General features: G+C 39.7%; 1 protein-coding gene across 2 annotated transcripts; it reads left to right on the top strand.

The window, feature by feature from the left end:
- Window positions 1–883: 883 nt before the first annotated feature.
- LOC144218806 (membrane-spanning 4-domains subfamily A member 4A-like) lies at window positions 884–23,292 on the top strand. 2 transcript variants are annotated; one of them, XM_077748775.1, is made up of 7 exons: window positions 884–1,062; window positions 10,575–10,734; window positions 11,830–11,970; window positions 13,693–13,749; window positions 15,189–15,347; window positions 19,690–19,791; window positions 23,008–23,292. In XM_077748775.1, exons 2-7 carry the CDS (start codon window positions 10,591–10,593, stop codon window positions 23,077–23,079), a joined length of 675 nt encoding a protein of 224 aa, XP_077604901.1. In that variant the 5' UTR covers window positions 884–1,062; window positions 10,575–10,590; the 3' UTR covers window positions 23,080–23,292. The 2 variants fall into 2 exon arrangements, with proteins under 2 accessions (XP_077604901.1, XP_077604902.1); XM_077748776.1 differs by lacking the exon at window positions 19,690–19,791.
- Window positions 23,293–26,561: the final 3,269 nt, after the last annotated feature.

Below are 26,561 nucleotides of genomic sequence, written 5' to 3'. Positions count from 1 at the left end.
CCTGAATTATGGTGGTATATGTCCTTGTTTGTATGCCTGGTGATCTGCAAGCTCCTTGGGGGCAGGACTGTCTCTATCAATTTTCACCATTTAAAAACATTGTTTTTAATATTTATTTTAGGAGCAAGAGAGACAGACAGCACGAGTAAGAGAGGACCAGGGTGGTGGTGGAGACTTAACTGACTGAGCCACCCAGGCACCCCCTTTTTTTCACCATTTTATCTTCAGTACACACTGATGGCTCAAAGTAATTTTTCCACAAGAAAATGTTTAAGGAACAAGCACTGAACACCACTAGCTTTCTCCTCCATATAAAATACTGAGTTCCTATTGCAAATGAGAAATCTTATGTTCAGAGAAATAATAAGGCCATGAACAAATGGTTGGAATTGGCTTTGTCTTAGTCACATACCAGGCTCTTTCTATGATACTAGATGCCTCTTTGCTTTAGAAACATGTCTTAATTAACTATTGCTATGCAACCAACTTGTTGCCACTTTATAGGCATTCATCCCTAATGTTGGACTTTCATGTAAATAATATATTTAAATCGTATATAGAAGGGTAACTTGCAGTTTTCACCATGTGTGAAATTGTGAAGAGGGCTTTTTAAATGAGTTTTAATGCCATTAAATTAGTTTGTGTATATTAAGGCCTTGGAGCAGTCTGACCCACAGTCAGTCCTCAAACACCGATTTCCCCTGATATACACAGTAATAATACACTGCATACCATATACACAGTATTATACATAGTATTATTTTCCTACCAAAGACGTATGAGGCAGTCACTGCTTGTTCAGCAAATTTCACAGGAGGCATCCACACCCATTTTAGGGACACTGAATCAGTTAGTGCTTCCGACATAAAAAAGGAACCAGCTGTGCATCTGAGAAACACTCGGCACCGCCTTTGGGGTTCAGAAAACCTGCAGGAGAGGAATGCAGATTTGACCCGAGTGAGGTGTGTGGCAGGAGCAAGCATTGTGCGTGGACCGACGGCACTTGCCCCGAGTCTCCGGCACTCATAGGAAACACTGCAGATATTGCAGTCTTGAAGAAAGGTAGGGACCTGCCTTCCTAGGCTCTGGGGCTGATGGTTTTCTCATTCACTCGTTCTAGGAAACCTGGGAGTCAAATGAGAGAGGATCAGGTCGCTTCTCAGAGCACGAGCTAGTATTCCGGGTTGAGGTGGATCAAGTTCACCTTTAAATGTACGTTTGTGGGACAAGGTTGGGGAGCATTCTTTGCTGCAGAGGATGGGGGTAAGGACAGGCTCCTAAAGGCTGATGCTAGAAAAGGCCGTTTCAGTTACTTTTGATCTCTACATCCCTGGGCTCTTAGGAAACCAAAAGCAGTATTTTATGCTTTTCTTTAGGTAGTTCATGTACTCTTGACAAGTCCCCTTCTTCTGTGGTCTTTATTCTCTGTCTCTGACATCATTTTTATAACTCAGCATCCAGAAGAGATCTGCTACATGCAGAATTTGGTAGAGACGTTGTCAGACGCAGTGGGGGTCCCATCTTATGCCAGCCCTGGGGTAGACTGTGGCCTGACCTAGTTCCCCAGCCCTATTGGGTACTGTTCGTGAGACGCCAAGCCATGAACCCAAGCTGCCTATGAGGAGGTCCACTAAGGAAAGAGTATTTGTGGATCTGTGACATCCCTGAGATCAGAAAGAAGCTTGTGGCAATTATGCCCAATGTATGTTCCTCAGATGAGGTCAGTGAAACCCAGAGAAGGGAAATAACTTATCCAGACTCACACTAGTTAGTAAAAGATTCAGGACCGGAGCCCAGACGTCTTGATTCCTAGTACAGACTTTTTTCCTTACCCAGGTCCCTGTGTCTACTACCCCATCAACTGTCCAAGTTCAGGCCTCCTTTAGGACCTCTATTCCATTTTATACGTGTGACAAAGAAGGGTAGGCGGCTCCTTCAGACCGCTGTTCCCATGCTCCCTCCTTGGCAGTTATGACCCAGGAGGAAAATGGTGATAAACATTAGGAAATAAGAAATGGGTGTCAGTGCTGACCCACAAGGACACTCGGCATCAGTGGAGGAAAAGTGGGGACTTTTCTAGGCTTCTCCACATCTGTAGCAGGAGCAGCAAAAACAGGAAGACACTATAGCTGTTGGTAGCCCGATGTAAGTCACAAATGATAAGGTAAGCCTGTGGTTTGGAATCTTCCCCAATCTGGAGGAAAAGAGGATCCAAAACTTCTCTGTTGTTTTGGCTTCCTTCCTATTTGAATATAGGGAGATTGAATCCTGGAGGGTAAACACACTTTTGTCCTTAGGGCATTTACCTTCCGTAAGTAATTAGCACATGAATTTGTGTGGAAAGAAGGTAGGAGGCAGTTATGTCAATTTATAGTGAGTTCTTTAGAAGGAACAGAGCGTCAGCCCCCAGTGACCAGGACCAGATGTATGTTACCACAAAAGATGGAAAGACCGCTAGAGTCATTTGAAAGCATTATTTTAATATAGTGTCTGCTCGGGGAAGCTCACAGTCTTATTAGATATAGAGGAAGAATCACCACAGATGTTAGACAAGACAGGATCTACATTTCCTAAATCCTAGTCTGAAAGTATGTCTGAGAGATCAATGCAGACATTTATTTGCATTAAAAAGAAGTACACCGAAGTACTCATTCAGCTGGACTAAGAAGAATTATCAGTAGTTGCTTTTACAATACCTTTGGCCTCTATGATGTAAGAAAGAAATAACTGAGATGTTTTCTTTTTTCCATCTTTATTAAAAGATAATTGACATACATTACTGGATAAGTTTAAGGAGGACAGCATGATGGTTTGATTTATGTATTGTGAAATGATTACCAGAATAGGTTCAGCTAACATCCATCTTCTCATATAGATACAATAAAAAGAAAAAAAAAAAAGAAAAGAAAAAAATGAAAAAGACAGTCTCTCTTTCTTAGGATTTACTCTCTTAACACGTTTCCTCTACCTCACATAGCCATGTTAGCTGTAGTCAGCCCATTGTACATTGCACTCTTAGCTCTTATTTATCTTACAACTGGAAGTTTGCATTTTTTTTTTACCAGCTTCCTCCATTTCTCCCCACCCTCACACTTTGTCTCTGGTAACCACAATCCTGACCTCTTTCTATGAGTTTGGGTGTGTGTTTTTTAAAAATAAGATTCCACATGTAAGTGAGATCATACAGAATTTGTCCCTGACATATTTCACTTAGAATAATGTCCTCAAGGTCCATCTATGTTGTTGCAAATGGTGCAAATGTTGCAAATGGATTTCCTTGTTTTTTTAATGGCTGAATAATCCAGTGGGGTGTGTGTGTGTGTGTGTGTGTGTGTGTGTGTGTGTGTGTAATGCTGCCATGAACAGATGAAGGTACAGATAGCTTTTCAAATTAGTATTTTTGTTTCCTCTTGATATATTCCCAGAACAGGAAAAGTGGAATTGCTGGATGATATGGTCATTCTTTTTTTTCAATATTTTGAGGATCCTCCATACTGTTTTCCATAGTGGCTGCACCAATTTACATTCCACCAGCAGTGCACAAGAGCTTCTTTTTCTGCCCATCCACACCAGCTTTGTTCTCTCTTGTCTTTTCGATGATGGCCATTCTAACAAGTGTGAGGTGATATTTCATTGTGATTTCAATGTACATTTCCTTAATGACTAATGATGTGGAGCATCTTTGCATTTACCCGTTGGCCTTTTGTGTAGCTTCTTTGGAGAAATGCCTTTGCAGATCCTTTGCCCATTTTTTAATTGGGTTACTTTTTCCCAATTGAATTGTATGAGTTCTTTATGTATTTTGGACATTAACCCCATATCAGATATATTGGTTTGCAAATATTTTTTCCCCATTCTATAGGTTGTCTTTTCACCTTGTTGATGATTTCTTATGATATGCAGAAGCTTTTGGTTTAATGTAGTCCCACTTGTTCATTGTTTTGCTGCTGGTACTCTGGATATCATATCAAAAAATTCATTATCAAGGCTCATGTCAAAGAGCTTTATTCCTGTGTTTCCTTCTTGAAATTTTATGGTTTCAGGTCTTACATTGAGGTCTTTATTCATTTGAGTTAATTTTTGTGAATGGTGTAACATATAGGTCCAGTGTAATTCTTTACCATGTAAACATCCCATTATCACGGCACCATTTGTTGAAGAGACTGTCTTTTCTCCATTGAGTATTCTTGGCTCCTTTGTCAAGTAGTAATTGACCATATGGGTTTATTTCTGGGTTCTTAATTCTGTTCTATTGGTCTATTTGTCTGTTTTCATTACAGATGAAAAAAGCTATACTATAGCTTTATAGTATAGCTTGAAATCAGGAAGTGTGATGCCTTCTGCTTTGTTCTTTTTCAGTTTTCCTTTGGCTGGTTGGAATTTTCTGTGATTTCATATAAATTTTAGGAGTTTCCTACTTCTGTAAAAAATGCTATTAGCATCTTGATAGGGAATGGACTGTGGCTTTTGGTAGTGTTGTCATTTTAACAGTATTGACTTTTCCAATCCATGAACATGGAATACTTTTCCATTTATATGCCTTTAATTTCCTTCATTAATATCTTGCAGTTTTCAGCATAAGGATTTTTAATCTTCTTAGTTAAATTTATTCAAAAGTATTTTGTTGTTTTTGATGCTATTGTATTTTTTTTTTCAAATTTTTATTTAAAGTCTTGTCAGTTAGATGCTATTGTAAATGTGATCAGTTTCTTCATTTCTTTGTAAATTCCTTGGTTGGTTTATAGAAACACTACTGATTTCTGTGTATATTAATTTTGTATCCTGCAACTTTATAAATTCACTGATTAGGTCTAATGGTTTTTTGGTTGAGTCTTTAAGATATTCTATATATAAAATCCTGTCATCTGCAAATAGAGACAATTTTACTCTTTTCTTTCCAATTCTGATATCTTTTTTTCTGTTTCTTGCCTGATTGCTCCAGCTAGAACTTCTATATTGAAAAATGTGGTGAAAATGGGCAATTTTGTCTTGTCCCTGATCTCAGAAAAAAAGCCTTCAACCTTTTATCTTTGAATATGATGTTAGCTGTAGACTTGTTATATATGGCCTTTATTATGCCTAATATGTTAACAGTTTTTATCATGAATGGATATTGAACTTTGTCAAATGCTTTTCATGTATCTTCCTGAGATGATCATGATTTTTTTCTTTCATTCTATTACTATGATGTATCACTGATTGATTTGCATATGTTGAACCATCCTTGCATCTCAAGAATAAATTCCACTTGATCATGGTGAATAATGCTTTCAGTGTGTTGCTGAATTTGGTTTCCTAGTATTTTACTGAGAAATTTTGCATCCATCAGGGATATTGGTCCCTGGTTTCTTTACTAGTAGTGTCCTTTTCTGGTTTGGGGATCAGACTAATGCTGGCCTCATAAAACATAAAATGAAGTTGGGGGTTTCCCCCTTTTTTATTTTTTTTGACAGAGTTTGAGATGTTAATTCTTTAAGTTTTGGTAAAAGTTACTAGTAAAGCCATGATGGTGCTAGGCTTTACTTTGTTGGGAGATTTTTTTTTATTAATGATTTTATCTCCTTACTAGTAATTAGTCTATTCAGATTTTCTGTTTCTTCCTGATTCAGTTTTGGTAAGTTGTAGGTTTCCAAGAATTTTTGCATGTCTTCTAGGCTGTTCATTTTGTTGGTATATAGTTGTTCATAGCAGCCTCTTGTGATCCTTTGAATTTTTATGGTATTAGTTGTAATGTCTCCTTTTTCACTCATAATTTTGTTGACTTGGGTTTTTCTCTTTTTTCCTTGGTTAGCCTAGCTAAGGGTTTGTCAATTGTATATTTTCAAGGAATCAACTCTTAATTTGGTTAATCTCTTCTATTGTTTTTTAATTCTATATGTCATTTATTTCTGCTCTAATCTTTATTATTTCCTTTCTTCTGCTATCTTTCTTCTTAATGTAGGTGTTTTTGCTATGAACTTCTCTCTCAAAATTGATTTTGCTGCACAAGTTCTGGTATGCTGTGTTTTCATTTTTATTTGTCTCAAGAAACTTTTTTATTCCCCCTTTAATTTTTTTTTTGATCCAGTGGTTGTTCAAGACTATTATTTCATTTCCTTATGTTCATGAATTTTCCTGTTTTCCTCTTGTTATTGATTTCTAGTTTTATGCCATTGTTGTCAGAGAAGATGCATGGTATGATGTTAATCTTGAATTTTCTAAGGATTGTTTTATAGCCAAACCTATGGTCTATCCTAGAAAATGTTTCATGTACACTTGAGAAAAATGTATATTCTGCTGTTATTCTAGTTTCTTTGATCATCTATAGAACCAAGTCTGGGAAATACTCTGACTAGGGGACTCAAGGGGGTGCAGATCTGCCTGAATTGGATCCTTTAACAAGGTTTGTGTCTTTGTTCGTAAAGGATATTCACCTGTAGTTTTCTTTTTTAAATGATGTCCTTTCTGGCCCCAAACAATGAATTGGGAAGTATCCTTCCTCTTCCAGTTTTTTAAAGAGTTTAAAAAAAGGGTTATTGATAGATAAACCAATAACCCTTTTTTTATGGGCATGGAGGAGGACACTTGTGGGGATGAGCACTGGGTGTTATATGGAAACCAAGTTGGCAATAAACTATTTAAAAAATATATATATATATATAATAAAGCCTATTTCATAGAAAAAAAGTTAAAAAAATTTTTAAAGCGTTATTGAATGTTTAAAAAATCCTTAATAGAATTCACCAATAAAACTATATGGGCATGAGCTTTTCTTTATGGGAATTTAAAAAATTCTTAATTTAAATTCTCATTATAGTTCTTTAAAGCTTTTGTATTTCTTCCTCCATCAGTCTCTAAAAGACTTTAACTGTCTCATCTAAGTTATCTCATTTATTGGCATATAGTTGTTCATAGTATTTTCTTACAGTTCCTTTTTTTTCTGTAAGGTTGGTAATCATGTTGCCTTTTCATTCCTGATTTTAGTCATTTCTTCTCACAATTTTTCTTATTCAGTCTAGATAATGGTTTTCCAATTTTGTTCACCTTTTCAAATAATACCCCATCCCAAGCATTCATTGTTGTTGTGGCTATTTGTCATTGCTGTTTGTGGTTGTGGTGGTTGTTGTTGTGTGGTGACCACCAGATCTCTTCTGTGAAGTCTATTTTCTTTATAATCTGTTCACGTTAGAATTTCTACTTGATAAGTTTAATGATCAGCTAATGATTTAACAGATATCTTTAAGAGCCCCTCCCCCCAACCCAAAGTCTCCTATCCTTTTGTCAGAGATGGTGTGTGTGTGTGTGTGTGTGTGTGTGTGTGTGTGTGTGTATGCATTGGGCAACTTTAATGCTCCAGTAGTTTATAACTCTATCTTAGCCTTTCCTTCTTGCTTGCATACAGCCTCAAAATAAGCCACAGTTGAGGAATTAGGGACTCCTCAGGTTTTTCCTGGGCACACATACAACATATGTGTGTGCATGGCCTTCTAGATTCCTGGGCACACATACAACATATGTATGTGCATGGCCTTCTAGATTCCTAGGGATATATTAGGAATCTTTCAAAGATCCCTGCAAAAATCTCATTCCTGTTTATTTCCTTTAATTATTTTTAATCCAGATTTTTCTTTATTCCAGCTGTATCACTGCCTCAAGAAGCTGTGAATTAAACTATTTCTGATGATTGCTTTTAACAAACATCTTGAGGCTAGGGCTTCTGCCACAGAACGAGCCTTGAGTCGTATTAAGTAGAGATAACATCTAAAAATGGAGCTTTTCCAGATGTCTTCCAAACAGGTCAAACAGTGACAGTTCTCTGGGCATGGGGCTTTTAAAGGATTTCCAATTTTGCTCGAGCTCCTCCACAGGATGTTAAGCGGCTGGCTTCTATAGCTGCTACGGTTCTAAGACTTTTAATTTTCAGGGCAACACAGTTGGAAGAGGGTAATGGGAGAAAGACAAGTTTAAACACGACAAAGCTCAAAAAAACCAACAGAGAGAATCAATGAAACCAAGAGTTGGTTTTGTGAAAAGATCAACAAAATTGACAAACTTTTAGCTAGATTAACTAAAACAAAAAGATGAGTCAAGTAACTAAAATTATAAATGAAAGAGGACATTACTACTGATTTTATAGAAATAATAAAAGGATTATAAGAGAGTACTATGAGCAGTTGATTCCCCAAAACTTAGATAACCTAAATGAAATGGACACATTCCTAGAAACACACAGTCTACCTAGACTTACTCATAAAGACATAGAAAATCTGAAGAGACCTATTACTAGAAAGAAGATTGAATGAATCATTGAAAACCTCCCAACAAAGAAAAGCCAAGGACCAGATAGCTTCACTGGTAAAACTTGCTAAACATTTAAAGTACAATTAACACCAATCTTTATCAAACTTTTCCAAAACATTCAAGAGGAGGGAATACCCTGTAGGTCACTCCACGAGGTCAGCAATACCCTGATACCAAAGCCAAATAAACATGACAAGAAAACTACAGAGCACTGTTCCTTATAATTATTGATACAGATATCCTCAACAAAGAACTAACCAAATTTAACAGCATATTCAAAAGATTATATACCATGAACAGGTGGGACTTATACCTAGAAATTAAGGATAGACCAACATATAAAAATGGATCAATTAATATGCCATATTAACAAGATGACATAAATAATCACATGTGATCATCTCGATAGAGAAAAAGCATTTGACAAAGTTCAACATCCCTTCACGATAAAAAAAAAAAAAAAAAAAAATCCAGAACTAAAAATAGAAGGAAACTACCTCAAAATAATAAAGGCCAGATATAAAAAAAATCCATAGTCAACATGATACTCAATGATAAAAGAATGAAACCTTTTCCTCTAAGATCAGGAACAAGGCAAGGATACCTGCCTGATTTTGCCACTTGTATTCAGCATAGATATTGAAGTCCCAGTCAGAGCAATTCAACAAGACAAAGAAATAAAAGGCATCCAAATTGGAAAGGAAGAAGTGAAATGATCTCACTTCACAGATGACATGTTTTTATATGTAGAAAACCCTAACAATTACACACGCACATGTACACACACACACAACTGTTAGAACTAACAAATAAATTCAGGAAAGTTTCAGGACACAAAATCAACACACAGAAATCAACGGCATTTCTATACACTAACCATGAACAATATGAAAATGAATTCTTTCCCAGTTCACTCTTTCACCTTCTGCTACAGATGAAAGCGCATCCATTTTCAAGCTTGAGACTTTTGTGGAGCTTCAGTGAGGCATAAATGGTATCAGAATTGATGGTGGCTTTGCAAAGACTTAAGTTTCACTTCCCTCAAAATTTATGGATGTGAGCCATGCAACGTCTGAATACAGATGCAAATGAATAGAAAAAGTGTTCAGGTGGTTTAAACGTATTTCCACATAACCTGACTGGAATTATGGGAGAAGAAGTGGCATAAGAGTAGTATGTTTGTCCTCTGAGTCTCAGAAAAATAATATTATGCACCCTTACTATGCATTAGCTAATCAGGATTTAAAACGTTTTAGTGGGGCAAGAAATTTAAATTCTCAGTGCTAGGGCTGTAATTCGGGATCATGAATTCCCTCCACAAAGTCCAGAGTTTATAAGAATGAGATATGAGGTTAAATAAATCGTAGTTAGTAAAGATGAGGCTGGAGAAAGTTTCCAGCTCTGAGAATGTAACTGCACAGGAGCACAGGTGATTCTATGTAATTTATTCCTATTATAAAATGGGAATGATAGGTGTCTTTCATGGAGAAATGGCTGTCATCAAGGGGTTATGCAGTAACAGGGACAGAGCTAAATGCAGACTTCATGTATTTGAGGGGCCCTCACATACACCTCCATTCTCTCTAGATTTCCCTCTCTTCAGTACTTTCTGGTATCTTGAAGACATATGGCATTTCTCTCTCTGTCTGTCTCTCTCTCTCTGCTTCTGTCCTTAAGCTGTTTCTTGTTTCTCTTTCCTGGCTGGCTCTTGCAAGAAGTGCATTTTGCAAGGGCACCTGGGTGACTTAGTCAGTTAAACATCTGATGTTTGGCTCAGGTCATCATCTGTGGCTTATGAGTTAGAGCCCTGTGCCAGGCTCTGTGCTGACAGCTCAGAGCCTGGAGCCTGCTTCAGATTCTGTGTCTCCCTCTCCCCTGCCTCTGCCTCTCTCTTTCTCTCTCTGTCTCTCTCTCAAAGATAAAACAGCATTGGGGTGCCTGTGTGGGTCAGTCAGTTAAGCGTCCGACTTCAGCTCAGGTCATGATCTAACAGTTCATGAGTTTGAGCCTCACGTTGGGCTCCCCTCTGGAAGTGCAGAGCCCTCTTCAGATCCTCTGTCCCCCTCTCTCTCCGCCCCTCCCCCACTTGCGTTCTCCCTCCCTCAAAAATAAATTTAGAAAACATTAAAAAAATAAAATAAAAGTCTTGTAAAATAAATAAATAAGCATAAAAAAAAAAAGAACTACCTTTTGTAAAGATGTTCTAATAGCTGTATAAGGCAGGAAGGGAATGTAGACCCCAGGTGGTCCTGTTATTTCCAAGACCTCATTGTAAATTACATTTCTTTCTGTAGCCTTTTTTCTGTTGCCATGGCAGCCATGCAAGGACTGGAAGGGACCATGCCAGAGGCCGGCCCTGGTAGGTACCAGCCGGACCAGCCTGCTGTTCTCCAGTCACATCTGTGGAAGAGAATGCCGGAGAAGTTTTTGAAGGGGGAGCCTAAAGTCCTTGGGGTAAGTCGGTTACAGATCTGGGAGAAGACCGATCGAGTTGTAAACTCACAGTTCATCAGTTTTAACAAATACTCTGTCCCATTAGCCTCATAATGCATCAGCCAGCCCTATGGACGTGGGTATTTGATGTTCAGGGCCTATCACTCAAAAATGATATGATCTTCTGTTACATTTTGCTTCTTATTTAGGTGTGTTTAGAACACAGTGGCTTGGGATGTATTCTAGGGTTGCGGGTCATCCATGATAACTTTAGCTTCAGCAGAGAAGGGCAGCAAAAAAATAAAGGCCATACGTGTGCTAGCTGGTGTCCACCTTCCCGGTAGCTGATTGCCCTGCATTGTTACGATCTCTCGGGAATTTTCTTAGCCTGCTCCTCAGAGGTGGAAAATCCTTCAATTCCCTGTGCATTTCTGTCTGGAGTCTCAGGGCAGGGCAGTGTGCCTAAAAGAAACAGAGTTTAAAGAAAGATAGGTTAATACAGGTGGAAGGACAAGGAGTACAGACATGTTCTCTAGACCAAGCTTTAAACCAAGGGGACAAAGTCATCGTGACAGTTTGGATCCTTTTTATATCTGGGGATAACTGTACTCCAGCACCTGTATTTTTAGACCCCTAGACTCACTCATATCCTCAGGCCCTAGACACCAGAACAATATCACATTGCACTTCTCTTTTTCTTCTCCAGTACACACACTCCTTCCTTCACATTATTTTTCCTTGCTAGAATAATTTCTAATTGCTTCCTAATTCCTAGGTCACTCCTGTCTGAGAGGGTAGTGTGTAAAGGGGATCAACCGCTATAGTAGGAGTCACGGCCTGGGGGGGGTCAGTAAATCACCTCTGGGTAGGTCCTGGCCCATTCTTTTCACCTTGAAAATGACCGAGGCAACTGGGATAGACATCCCAAGAAACCACATAATCTAAGCTACATGTTAACCACATAAGTTAACATATCCGTAGTTCTTTATATGAAAGCAAAGAGACAGGAAAATATCAAGTCCATCCGACTCTTTCAAAAGATGGAGAAGAGGGGTACCCTGGTGGTCGGAAAGGGAGTCGTAGCTAATCAGTTTTTACTTTCTTCATTAATTCTAGGTCATGCAGATCCTGATTGCCACGATGAACCTCAGCTTGGAAATAATAAAGACGGGTGTCCCATTGTCACTTGCTCAGACACATTCTTTTGCACATTCTTTTTCAAGTCAGGATGTGAACAAATTTGTGGGGTCAGTGGTGGTGAGTATACCTTTTGATATAGTTGGAGACAACATAACATAGTTGCTAACGTCCTGAGCTTTGAAATTATGTCCTAACCTTCTTTTGTAGTTCTCTAACTTTGAAAAAAGAGATCCAATTTCCTTTTGACCGCATTTTCTCATATTAAAACTAGGAATAATAACATAAGACTCCTAGAAAGCCGAGCAGATTAAATATTTAATACATATCAGGATATATCACAGCAGCATACAGCAAAAGACCCAAACGAGGGTGGATTAAACATTGAAAGCATTGATTATTTCACAGCAAGAAACCCAGTGGACTTTGGTGGACTTTTGGAACATTCCTCAGTTTTACTCATATATATTGTTCACATTCCTTGTTAAGTTTTTTTCACTCAGAAACTTTATATATTTTTGCTATGGCAATGAAGTTATCTTATTAACTCTTATCTTTAAACACACAAATACGTGTATATTTGTATATAATTTTTGTTTATATTGTTCTTCCCATGTGCTGTAATGAATTTTCCTAGAGTTTATAGTTGCTTTTAGTTGATATTCTTAGAGGCCTGCAGTATAACATATTCATATTTAAATAGCAGTAATTGTAACCATTTTCCTCAAATATTTGTCTTACATGGCTATTTTGGTTAATATACTAAGGAGAGTAATACATAACCATCTACATCGTTATCTGGATTTTGACTTTAATAGAGATAGCCCTAGTGTTTCCCCGTTAAACACGACTGAGACACATGTTCTGTCATGTTACAGCAAATGGAGCTCTTCATATATTATGAATAATGGTTAAGTCAGTAAGATGTTGAATTATATAAAATGTCTTAATGTTGTAAACATAAATAACAATTACCATGTGAATTTTCTCCTCAAATCTGTATTTATGAATTACAGTAATATATAATATTTAAAAATCTAGACGTTTGAAGAAATACCTCACGTAGTCATGATGCATCTCATATGACATGGTGGATGATTCTCCCTATTATTTGTTTCCAGAGGTGACTTAATTCACCCTAATCATCTCCATGTCTTGGTATTGAGAAATATTTGAAGGAATCTACCCAGCTGTTTCATTACATCAGTCTTTTTTCTGGTATTACGATACTATGTTTGAAACTCCTGAAATCAAATTTGGAAAGCAAACCCAGAAATTCAACAGTCAAATAGTTTAAGACAGGGCGTCCAATCAATTTGACTCCAGCTGTTTAGCTGAATGGAAAATACTCAAATGATGTAACCAAACAGAATAACGTATTATAATCAGCATCTAATATGGAATTGAAAAACTTTCTTTGCTATTATTTCATTTACAACTTTTAATAGTCATATTTTTAAAAAGAAACATTAGGTTTTTTTAAATAAAATTTCTCTTTTTTTAAATAAAATTTCATTAAATTTTGGTACCATATTAGGGTTCCTTATGTCAGCAATTTAGCAGCTTTCTTTATATTTCAACACCCTCAAACAGTTTATATACCATTGCAGAGAGACATTGTTTTTGAAAGTCTTGATAAGTTCTCCTGCGAATCCATCTGGTAGAATTTCTCTGTTGTTTCTGGGAGAAGAGGGGAGTTATTTACAATCTTTGGTGCTCTCTTCCAATGTAATTGGTCTATTTAACATATTTATCCAAGGTAGGGGTAAGTATTAATAAGTTAGGACTTCAAATATTTGTTGAAAGGTCTTTTACCTGTATTTTTTTTTCTCTTCTTACTAGTTTATTATTTCAGGATCTTTGTCAATTGTAGCAGGAATTAGAACTACAAAAGGTCTGGTGAGTAATATTTCCTTTCCTCATTTTTTGTTTGTGTGTTTTTGTTCCAAAAGAGGGATTAACCAAGTATGTATTCCACTAGAGTAGAAAACAGATTTTGTTTGTTTTTTTAAAAATCAGGAGATGGAGCGCCTGGGTGGCTCAGTCGGTTAAGCGTCCGACTTTGGCTCAGGTCATGATCTCACGGTTTGTGAGTTCAAGCCCCGCATCGGGCTCTGGGCTGATAGTTCAGAGCCTGAAGCCTGCTTTGGATTCTGTGTCTCCCTCTCTCTCTGCTGCTCCCCAACCCATGCTCTGTCTCTTTCTCTCAAAAATAAATCAACCCTAAAATTTTTTTTAAATAAATAAATAAATATTAAAAAATAAAAATCAGGAGAGATTGTAAGTTTTACATAGTTGCTTTGGTCTTTCAGAAATTACAGTAAAAAGTGGCTGATCATACAATTATGATATGATATGGAAAGGCAGTTGCCAAGAGACCCTTTATGAAATGAAAGAGAATTCCTAAGAAGGAATGTCAAATGGTACCGGTCAAACAAAGCTTACAGCTTGAGGGTCAGCCCATAACAGTGGCACCAGTGTTGATGTGCCAAAATATTTATTGACTTATGGATTAAAGTGTGTATTCCAACTGTATACAGAAAGGGTTTCCTTTTGGTTTTCAGTGAAAGGAATTCACAATAAGTCTATTCAATAAGGAAAAGCAAATTTCAAACATAACTCTCATGCCAATATGCCTTTCGTAAGACAAATAAAAGGCAAAAGCCCAGATCTTGACTAATGTTTTTGCTGGTTAAAGACCTTAGTTGGGTTTTCTTTGCTCAAAGGATAAAGATCAGACTAAGGAACACGATCCCAATGGTTTGTCCAAATCTGACCTCGGTCTGTCTCCCTAGCATCTTCTAGCATCCAGCTATAACCATTAAAATCACCCTCATGCTACAGCCACACTGAGCCTCTCATGCTTTCGTGGAGAAGTTTAGCTCTTAGAAGAAGCCTCCGCAACTTCACCAAGAGAAGAGAATGTAGAAAAAGGAATACTGAGCAGAAGGAGGTCAAACACAGAAAGTGCAGAGGTGTGAGAGGCAAGAGACATTTGGAAACGAACAGCCAGGCACCTGAGCTAGGGCGCAGTAGGAGTTGGGCATGGACAGATCTGTCCAGCTAGCGTGTGAAAAAGAGTTTATCTCATGGGCCTAGGGAACATCTGTGGGATTCAAACTTGGGAACAACAGAATCATATTTATGTTTGGGCAGGAGACTGCCTGGAAGGGCTTATGTTTCAGGGAAGAAGCAAGTGAGGAGATAGTCCAGTCATCAAGATAGAGAAGGGGGGGGTCAGTGGGGAGAGGGGCAAGAAGCAATGTGTGTCAAGTGGTTGATGGAGACACCCCTGTGGATGCTGTTGGATTAGTGAATCGATTTTCCTTCCTTCCTAGATCCAAACTAGCCTAGGATTAAACACCTTCAGTTCTGTCTTGGCTGGAGCAGAGGTCTTCCTCACTATGCCCAACTTGAGTGAATTTCAAGCGCCTGTCTTCTCCTGCAAATTTCATCAGAGGTTGGAGAGTTGTCCCATGGCCATGTCCATTTTAACGGTGAGCACTCCCTCTCTTCATGGGGTTCTGTAGGGGAAGCAAGTCGCAGGAGCCCTGGCCCTGGCCCCTGGCATCAGTACTCCCTAACTGACGGATGACTCACTTTGAGAAATTGGAAATGATTGAAGAATAGGGCCATCTTTTATTCAAGAGCCAGGCCCACATCTCATCTCTATTTTTTTTTTCCTCTATACATGATGAGGGAGAGTGGGAAGAAGGCTCACAGTCATAGAACACAGAACACCTACCTGCTCTTACTAGCGCATGCACTAAAGCATATTGAGGGTTTTTTTTTCCCTGTTTAATGCGAAACCACCAATTCTGCAATGCGCTCTAAAGAGGCAGCCCAGATGTCAGTCCCTCTGTGTCGCCAGGGCTCCCTGATGGCTTTACCTGCTTCTCTAATAATAGAGTAAAATGGTCTGGAACATTAGCCAACGGGTGCCCCTCCCCACATCTCTGGAGGTTCTTGCAAGATTAAGTACTTTGTGCCTCAGCACCGGCTCCTGGCAAATTCCCGATTTCCACTCCGTATTTCACTACTTTGCTGTAGCACCTGCCCTCATTTACCTATTATCCTAATGGCCCTGTTCCCCAAATTGCCGCTTCCACCAGCCTCCGTGGGTGGTGAAGCCTTGGGACCCGGGGTTGGCGCGGGGAGGGGGCGCTACCGCAGCACAGTTGTCATCAAATGCAATTGGATCTTTATTATTAAAAAGTCTAAGGGCACCTGGGTGCCTCAGTCAGTTAAGTGTCCAACTCTTGATTTCTGCTCAGGTCATGATGTCGCAGTTTGTGAGTTCGAATGCGGCCTGGGGCTCCGAGCTGACAGTGCTGAGCCTGCTTGGGATTCTGTGTGTGTGTGTGTGTGTGTGTGTGTCTCCCCCTCTGCCTCTCTCTCTCTCTCAATAAATAAATAAACTGAAAAAAAAATTTAAAGCCTATTATCCATTCTCAGCACGATGGAATTCCTGTTGTCCCTCCTCCTGGGAGCTTCGGGCCTTTCCCTGGGCTGCATAGCCCTCTCCCTCACTGACCCTTGTCTTCACCTGAACGTGGAAACTCTGCATTCTTCTGAACTTATTCCGAACGCAGATCAGTGGCGTTGCCTCCTCTTCATTTCTGAGCTAATCCTAGATAAGTCCTGAGTGGCGTCCAGTCACACCAAAATAATCTCTAGAGTGCCTCTGCTAAGCTAATTTATACTCCTCGTAAGATTTCTAGCAGTTCTTATGGAGTCCAAGTTTATTTCCCACCACTTCCTCAGAATCAGGGAATTTATCTCAGAGAACTTGTATGCTTTCCCCCAAGATCACCCCCTGAGAAACTGGCAAAAGCGTGATGAGATTCTGTGCTTTGCTGCCCCTGATGCCTCTGTTTGTACTTATGTTTAATAGTGTTCTCTGTCATCATCCTGAAGGAGGAGCCTACTTTTAGTTTCTGCAATTCTCTCCAATTAAGGTCCACAAGGGCACAGTAGACAAGGACAAAATATGGACTGGACCGGCTGCGTGGGGCTGGCTGCCTGGGTGTGGGACCCGCCAGGCACACGGGGCTTACCAGTTAGAAGAGCCGTACGCCTGGTTGATTGCGCTACTGTTCCCATCGTGAAGTTCTTAATAATTTTTTAACAAGAAGCCCTCTAAATAAAGTAGCTGGTTCCGCCTTCTTCTCCATCACCTTCTCCCGGAGGCTGGCACCTATTCCTATTGTGTGAACACAGTTTCTGCCTGAGTTTACAGCAGAGCAAATCCATGAGGGCTTCCTGGGATCTGAAGTATCTGGTCTGTTCGTACCGGGGCACCTGCATGGTCATCCCACAGGCCTGGGAGCCTGTACTTTATGGCGGTCCTACAGAGGGACGTAAGAAGGACACTAGACTCTTACCCATAGGAAGCTCCTTGGAGGAGACTATAGAAATATTGGAAAGCACGGAGCTCCTGGGTGGCTTAGTCGGTCAAGCGTCTGACTCTTGATTTCGGTTCAGATCGTGATCTCACAGTTCCTGAGTTTGAACCCCGGCATCAGGTTCTGTGTTGACAGTGTGAAGCCTGCTTGGGATCCTCTCTCTGTCCTTCCCCTGCTCACTTGCTCGCTCGCTCTCTCTCTCTCTCAAATAAGCATTTTTTAAAAAGGGTTTTTTTTATTTTTAAAATGGTTTTATTTCTGAGAAAGAGACAGTGTGATGAGGGGAAGGTCAGAGAGAGAGGGAGATACAGAATCTGAAGCAGGCTCCAGGCTCTGAGCTGGCTCTCACAGAGCCCGACGCGGGGCTCGAACCCACAAACTGTGAGATCATGACCTGAGCTGAAGCCAGAGGCTTAACTGAATGAGCCACCCAGGTACTCATTTAAAAACTTTTTAAAAAAAGAGAAATATTGGAAAGCCAGCTAGAGGTTGATGAAGGGCTTACTTTTGAATGTGATCTAAGAAGCGTTTAGAAAGGGTGAGCTCTTTGTAGGAATGAGTAGAGCACACAGTACCTGGAATCATTAGGCAGAACAGTATGAAATCACTAACGATCATCTCTGTTTGATCTAGAAAGACAGCGGCTTTATATGGCTCAAACTGATATATTATATATATACTTTTAGCTACTTTTTGTTGGAAGTCCAGCCTGACCGCTCTTTTTGTAAATAACGTTTTATTGGAACATAGCCATACCCGTTTGATTGCACATTGTCTATAGCTGCTTTTGTACTATAACAGCAGAATTGAGTATTTGTGACAGAGACCTTATGGGCTGTAAAACCTAAAATATGTGTTAGCTGGTCCCTTATAGAAAGTTTGTCAATTCCTGTCTATGCTACCAGATTGTAGCATCCTTGAGGCTGGGGAAATCATCTGTTTATTTGCGGTTCTGTCTTCTGTGCCCTTGACAATTCCTGAAACATAGAGGCTACGCTATGTTGAACAGATGAGTAAATAGGTAAAGAAATGACAAATGCGAATATTCTCAAGGCTCAGTTGAGTCTGGGTCACTCATGTCCTGGGTTCTTGGTCTCTTGACTCTTCCACAAAAAGATAGGTACGATCCCTATCCATGGAGAGAAAAATAATATTTAGACCAAAGAATTCCAGGCATCCAGTCCAGATTTTTTAGGGTAGTAAGAGGACTACCCAGTGTTTCTCAAATTTGACCATATGTTTTGGCTGAAGATTAAACCCAGAACCAGTTCTCTGGGGAGATGGATCACAGACTGACTAACTGGTATTCATTGTTACGTTAGTTTCTTCTTATTGCTGTAGCAGCCTATTGCCAATTTAGTGACTTGAGACAACATACATTTACCATCTTACAGTTCTGGAAGTCAGAACTTTGGAATGGTTCTCGCTGGGTGAAAATCAAAGTGTTGGCAGGATTACCTTCCTCTCTGGAAGCTTCGAGGGAGAATCCATGTCCTTGCCTTTGCTGGCTGCTCGAGGCTGCCTACATTCCATAGCTTGTGATCCCGCCCTGTCTTTGAAGCAAGCAGTCCAACATCTCCAAATATCTCTTGGACTTTGACTCTTCTGCCTCCTACTTCCACTTAGAAGGATTCTCTAACTATTTGAGGCCCCCCAGATAATCTCAGCATAATCCTTCCATCTCAAATTCAATTAATAAGCAGCCTTAATTTCAACTGCCAAGTGAATTCTCCTTGGCCATGTAACTAAACATGTCCAGAGGTTCTGGAGATGAAGATGTGGATCTCTTTGGTCTATTAATGTTCTGTCCACAACTATGACTCTGCCTATAGCTATCAAGACAGGAGGTGATACTGCTATGGCAACTATATGGAGTTTCTGGTGTTCGAAAGAACTAAGTAACCTTTATGACCCCTAACCCTTCTCCCCCTTTAAATAGTTTTCACATTCTGTATCTACAATAGCACTGAAAGGGAGAGTGTGGGAAAAAGTGATTATTTCACTAATGGAAAAAATGGGAACGTAAATGGTACTCAACAGGCCAAGCATTGGCCAAGAGTCTGGCTGCAATTCGGAGTTGGTTTTCCCGACGTCAGACCAGTGCTTCTCTTTTGGCATGTAATCATTTGATTACAATTACGATGGTAAGCATTTTATTTATTTTATTTTTAAGTTTATTTCTTTTGAGAGAGAGTGAATGTGAGCTGGGGAGGCACAGAGATAAAGAGAAAGAGAGAGAGAATACCAACCAGGCTCCACTGTCAGTGCCAACTCGGATGCTGGGCTCGAACCCACGAACTGTGAGATCATGACTGGAGCTGAAACCAAGAGTCAGACGCTTAACTGACTGAGCCCCCCAGGTGCCCCAGATGGTCAGTGTTTTAAACTTGTCATCTCTCTTTCTCACGGTTCCTGGTGATGCATTTGTTCCTAGAGTCTGGATATCGTGGTGCTCCTTTTGAACATACTAGAGTTCTTCATTGCTCTGTCTCTATCTGCCTTTGGATGCAAAGTCACCTGTTGTAATCCTGGCGGGGTGAGTAGTGGGCTTCCCTTGAAGATGTCTGTATTAGTTTTCTATTGCTGTCTAGTACATTATAGAAACGTAGAGGCTTAAACAACACACAGTTACTTCTCAGCTTCCGTGGATGAAGAGTCTGGGGACACGTCAGCTGGTTCCCCTGCTCAGAGTCTGACATGGCTGTAATGAGCAAGCTGGCTAGGGCTGTGGTCTTGATGGAGCCCTCCCATCCTCTCCGATGCTCACCTGGCACAGTTTATTTCCTCTCTGCTGTGGAACTCATGACAACTCACTTCCACTTTGAGTTCTAGCAAGAGAGTGAAAACCTGTGTTGCTTTAATTCCTTTTAAAAAGTTTACATAAGGGGCGCCTGGGTGGCTTAGTCGGTTAAGCGTCCGACATTCGCTTAGGTCATGATCTCGCGGTTCGTGGGTTCGAGCCCCGTGTCGGGCTCTGTGCTGACTGCCAGCTCAGAGCCTGGAGCCTGTTTCAGAGTCTGTAGCTCCCTCTCTCTCTGACCCTCCCCTGCTCACGCTGTCTCTCTCTCTCTCCTAGAAATAAATAAAAAAACATTAAAAAAAAATTTTTTTTTTAAAAAATAAAAAAATAAAAAGTTTACATAAGGGCAAGTCCATCTAGAATAATGTCCTTTTTTTTCATTGAAGAATAATTTTAAAAATTCTGTTTGTTTATTTATTTATTTTGAGAGAGACAGAGCAAGCAGGGGAGAAGCAAAGAGGAGAGAGACAGAGAATGAGAGAATCCCAAGCAGGCTCCCCACTGTCTGCTCAAAGCCCAGTGCAGGGCTCAAACCCACCAACCGTGAGATCATGACCTGAGCCGAAATCAAGAGTTGGATGCTTAACTGACTGAGCCACCCAAACGCCCCTGATGTATAATTAACATAGAGTGTTATGTTAGTTTGAGATGTACAGCTTACTGACTTGACAGTTCTATTCATTATTCAGTGTTCACCACAGGAAGTGTGGTCACCATCTGTCACCATACATGGTTGTTCAATATAATGGATATATTCCCTAACTTTTCATCTTCATGACTGATTTCTTTAATAACCGGAAGTTTGTACCTCTTGACCCCCTTCATCTATTTTGCCCATCTCCACACCCACCTCCCCTCTGGCAACTACAAGTTTGTTCTCTGTGTTTAAGAATCTGTTTTGTTTTGTGTTTTAGATTCCACATGGAAGGGAAATCATGTGGTGTTTGTCTTTCTCTGCCTTATTTCACTTAGCATAACACCCTCTAGGCCCATCCATGTTGTTGCAGATAACAGGATCTCACTCTTTTCTTATGGCTGAGCTGTGTTCCATCATATAAATATATCATATATACATATTTGTGCCCATCTTGTTTATCCTTCTATTTATCGATGGAACTTGGGTTACTTCCATGTCTTAGCAATTGCAAATAATGTTGCAATAAACACGTATCTTTATAAATTACTGTTTTCGTGTTCTCTGGGTAAATACATAGTATTGGAATTACTGGATCATACCGTAGTTCTATTTTTAATTTTTTGAGGAACCACCATACTGTTTTCCACAGTGGCTGCACCAATTTACATTCCCACCAATAGTGTACAAGGGTTCTCTTTTCTCCACATCCTGGTCAACTCTTATTTCCTGTCTTTTTGATACTAGCCATTCTGACAGGTTTGTGAGGTGATATCTCATTGTGGTTTTGACTTGCCTTTTCCTGATAGTTAGTGACATTAAGCATCTTTTTCTATTGGCCATCTGTATGTCTTCTTCAGAAAAAGGTCCAAAGAATAATATCCTCTTTGATAAGGTCAACTGATTGGTCACCTACTCACAGGAGTGATATCCCATCATACATGGGTTCCACCCATACCCAAGGGGAGGGACTCACACAGGGGCATGAGTGACTCGGTGTCATTTTCACATCTTGCTGACCACAATGAATACAGAAAAGCTAATTTTCTCCATCCTCACTCCCCCAAAGGGCTTCCTCTCATAGTCCAGATCAGAGAATACTTCATAATGGAGAGGAGCCCAGAGAGTGCCAGATTTTGACCCCTTACCCCTATCATAGCAACCTTCCATGGGCTACTGAAGAAAGTCAGGCTTTCAAACTTTTCTACCCATGTGCACACACCTGCCCGTCTCTTACCCTGACACCCGCAGCAGATCTGACCAGAAAGAACATCACATAGAGAGAAGATTGGTACCTAGGACGAAAGAAAAGACCAAGAGGCACCAGGAAGAGTAGGACAAGGATCTCTTCCAAGAATTGAATTAAAATGCCGAGAGCTGCTCATTAGTTTTATTACCCAGAGACAAATCATGAGATAGTGATCGTTTGACAAAATCATTTCTCTCTTGCGCTCCTCCACCATTTTGTGTCTCTTTACTTTCTTTTGGGGATTCCCTGCTTCACCACATGTCCTGCCCCTCAGAAGAGAGAGAGGATAACTCTATTAGTGGACTTCTGCATTGTAAGGACCCTAGAAGTTAAGAGTTTGCAGCAATTCCTAATTATTTTGCAGTGTCATTAAGTGAAGCATTTTACTTTCATTGACCAAAGCATTTGCACAAGGAAGCAATTCTTGTGTCATGATGTCTAGACCTGTGTTCCCTTCCGCTCCTGGTGATACAGGGCTGGGAAATGCTGCTCCCACAAATCTCTTGGTGTGGATCCAGAAGAGCAATGTCTTTGAGGCATGTAATGCCTAAGTTTCATCTCTTCCCTGTTCTATCCCACCCTCTGCCACATACAGACACACACACACACGCACACACACGCACACACACACACGCACAATTTCACCCTGAGTTTGTGAAAGAAAGACCAGCATTTTCCTTAGTTTCCTGATGATTCTTTCCATTCTGGGTCAGTGTCATTCTTGGAATGATTGAGTCATGGCCCGTAAATCAGGATTTGGGTGTGTTGTGGCCATCATACATAAAGAACCTAATTTGGAAGAAGAGCTCTAAATTTCCCTTAACACCTTGGTTTACTCAAATTGCTGGGCACCATCATCCACTTACTGGGTCACAGCCACAGCTGTCAGCATCTCATGCCAGGGGCTGTCACTGCATGTTTTTCGAAGATCCAGTCTTATCTCCAGAATGCCAGAGAACCACCACCAAGTGGATCTGGAGACCGAATTCAGAAAAGAGAGAGTAGGCTCTGATAATGATACGGCTCTTTGTTGACTCACTCGCCTGTGTCATTCTGGTTGATTTCACAGGTTGTGTTGATTCTGCCATCAAATCCCAACGTGGCAGAAACAACATCTCCCACACCACTTACAGAGGTCTGATGTCACCAAGAGATCAACAGCAAAGTGTTCCAGAAAACCTATCCTGCCAGTTGTACAAGAACGCCACTTGGGAAAGTACCAGAATCCAACGCTGATATATACAGATCTATTTCAGAATCATGTTCTCATTTTCCCCCAGGACCTCAACAATTCATTTACTGGCTCTTTATCAACAATAGCAGAAATTAAATAAATAAATCGTACACTTAATGAGTCAGTGGTGCTTGAAAGTTTTTATCTATCTTCAGAACTTTAGATAAGGACATTAAGTTGGTAAGTTAGATTCAGCAGAAAGTCAAAAAGATATTGCTGAAATGAGGGCTCCCGGAAGATTACATTTTTCTGCTTCCCTGGCCAATACTTCTCCTTCTGATTTAATTTTCTTCTCCTGCCTTTGGGAGTACAAGGTGGGTTTTTTGTTTGTTTGTTTGTTTGTTTAATCTATTTTGAGAGAGAGCACAAACAGTTGAGGGGCAGAGAGAGAGAGAGAGAGAGAATCCCAAGTGGGCTCCACATTGTCGGCATAGAGCATAACATGGGGCTTGATCTTATGAACTGTGTGAGTTCATGACCTGAGTTGAAATCAAGAGTCAGACGCTCAATGGACTGAGCCACCCAGGCACCCCAGGAATGCAAGATGTTTTTACCTTCAGAACACTGTGACACATAGTTTTCCCTTCTCCTTCCTTTTCTTGTTTTTTTCTCCCATAGAAAATACCGTCTAATAGCACAGTCAGTCCTTGTATTCACACAAACCATTATTTGAGTGTAGGTACACATAGAATAAAAATCATTTCATGGATCAGATTGAATTTATATTTTTTATCTCTCTTCATCTTACTCTTCCTCCTTCCTTCCCTACCTTCTCTTTCTCCTTTTTTTTTCTCTCTTCCCCTCGCCTACACTCTCTCCTATAAGACAGGATTACATCTTAATCAAATCTGTATCCAGTGCCATATATGCAATTGTGCAATACTTGGTATTTCCTGAATGTTCATTAAATACATTTGATTTATTATAGTGCAAAAATAAGTTAAATTAGAAACAATAAGTCCATGCACTCCCTACTTCCTAGTCAGATGCAATATGTTGGGTAGATACTAAGTGATGAAAGGAAATGCAGTGTGGTAGTAAACAGTGGGGGCCTGTAAATCAAACAACCCTGCATTTTCATCTCGAAAATTCCATCTCTCTCAGTTGCCATGAGCAAGATGCCCATGGGCATATGACAAAATATGTCTGTGCTTCATATTTCTCTTCAGTAAAATAGGAATATCATATGGCTTCTCAAGCTGTGATAATCTAGGTAGAGCAGCTACTACTCTGGCACATACTGAACTATAGAGGGTTTTTTTTTAAATGTTTTATTTATTTTTGAGAGCGAGAGAGACAGAACGCAATGAGGGGAGGGTGAAGCTGACTCTAACCCCCAACTTCTCCTATATCTGGGCAATGGCAGATTTACATCAACCCTGCTAAGCTGGCTGGTTCTGTGTAGTAGCTTAGTGACCTAAGAAAAACCAATTGTATAAATGACACATTTCCAATCAAAGCTAATCTCAGCATTTTTGCTTCTCACTGACCAGGAAAGAGAGTCTTCTTTTCTCTTTCCCGTTGGGCTTGGAACAGTGCAGATAAGAATCTGATACTATTAGCAATCATCATGCTACTATACGAGTTTTATCAGAGACAAATGCTTACAGAAGAGACCAACACTGAGGATTTCCAAGTGAAAGATTAGTCCCTAACAAGTCCTTTTAATTTCTGACTCAAGGTGTCCCTGGAATTGAGCCAACTTCTGGAGTCAAGCCAATCCCTTAAGTTTTAGACATATAAAGAAATTAAAATAGATCTGTTCAAGTAGAAAATCTTTCTATGGCTTCTTCTCTAATTCAGAATAAAAGCCAAAGCTCTTGGGGAACCTGGGTGGCTCAGTCAGTTAAGCATCCAACTTCAGCTCAGGTCATGATCTCATGGTTCATGAGTTCAAGTCCTGCGTCAGACTCTATGCTGATAGCCTGGAGCCCGCTTCAGATTCTGCGTCTCCCTCTCTCTCTCTACTGTTCCTCCACTCACAGTCTGTCTCTCTTTCTCTCAAAAATAACTAAACATGAAAAGCCAAAGCTCTTACTAAGTCCTACAAGACCCTACATCACTTGATTCTTTGCTATTTCTTGGATTTTATAAAATACCCTATACTCATATTTGCTGAAATGTTGCTTAGAGTTTATATTAAATGGTCAGAGAGAGTCTTTGGTAAAAATGTTTGCATACATAAACCTTTTTATGTTTATATTCATATAAGCAATCTAAGAGTAGTGCATTTTCAGTTGTAAAAAGTTTGCATGAACATTCCAGCCTATTAAAGGAAGATGTTATTGTTCTAACTTTTAGAGAAGACTGCTTGCATTTCATATCATTTCATTTTAAACTCAGTAACTTATAGGTCTGTTTCTATTGATTGGTTTTTCTCCTGGGTATTGGTTACTGCCATTTTTCTGCTTCTGGCATGTATAATAATTTTTGATTGGATGCTAGATGTAGTCATTTTTATGTGGTTAGCTGCTCAAATTTTCTTTTTTCAGAGTATTACACTTTATTTCTGGGAGGCATTTAAACTTGTAGAGCAGTTTGATTCTTTTGAGACTTTTTTTTTCTAATCTAGATTTTTGTTGTAGCAGAACACTGTAACTTATAAGTCTTTATAAGTCCTAAAACTTGTAAGGAAAATAAAGTATGATTTGTGATATTTTTCCTTTATCTTTCTTCAAATTATAATACTAATTCGCTACAGAAAAACCAAAAAATCTAGCAATGTATGAAACAAAACTCAACAATAATCCTACCATTAAAGATAAGCATTGTTAACTTGCTAATGTATTTATATATATACATACATGTACATAAAAACTAAAAAAAATAGATTTTGGTTTATATGGCATTTCTAACCCTATATATTAATATTTTCAAAAGCTTTTATAGGGAGGCTTTAGAGTTATTATTTTGAGCCAGTTTACATGTTTTAATGTTTATTTTTGAGAGAGAGACAGAAAATGAGCGGGGGAGAGGGGGGGAGAGAGAGAGAGAGAGAGAGAGAGAGAGAGAAACACAGAATACAAAGCAGGCTCCAGGCTCTGAGCTGTCAGCACAGAGTCCAATGCGGGGCTTGAACTCATGGACCATGAGATCATGACCTGAGCTGAAGTGGGACACTTAACAGACTGAGCCGCCCAGGTGCCCCATAGATTTATTAAGGCTTAACTTTTCTGGAGGTCCTTACATTCTAAGTGTTCTTAGGAGACTCTACATTCCAGGTTATAGGAACTTGAATGTCTCCCAGTTCCGTTTGAGTTCTGGTAATCATTTAGCTTGCAACTACCTATCTACCTGTTTATTCTTTGATTGGACTTTTGCAATTCCAACTAATAAATGTCAGCCTAGTATTTGACAACAAATTCAAGGGGACTTTATTGAAGGCTTAG

The sequence above is a fragment of the Crocuta crocuta genome, unplaced genomic scaffold (assembly GCF_008692635.1).
Source record: "Crocuta crocuta isolate KB4526 unplaced genomic scaffold, BGI_CrCroc_1.0 scaffold323, whole genome shotgun sequence".
Classification (NCBI taxonomy): Eukaryota; Metazoa; Chordata; class Mammalia; order Carnivora; family Hyaenidae; genus Crocuta; species Crocuta crocuta.
This window is presented reverse-complemented; position numbering and strand designations above follow the sequence as displayed.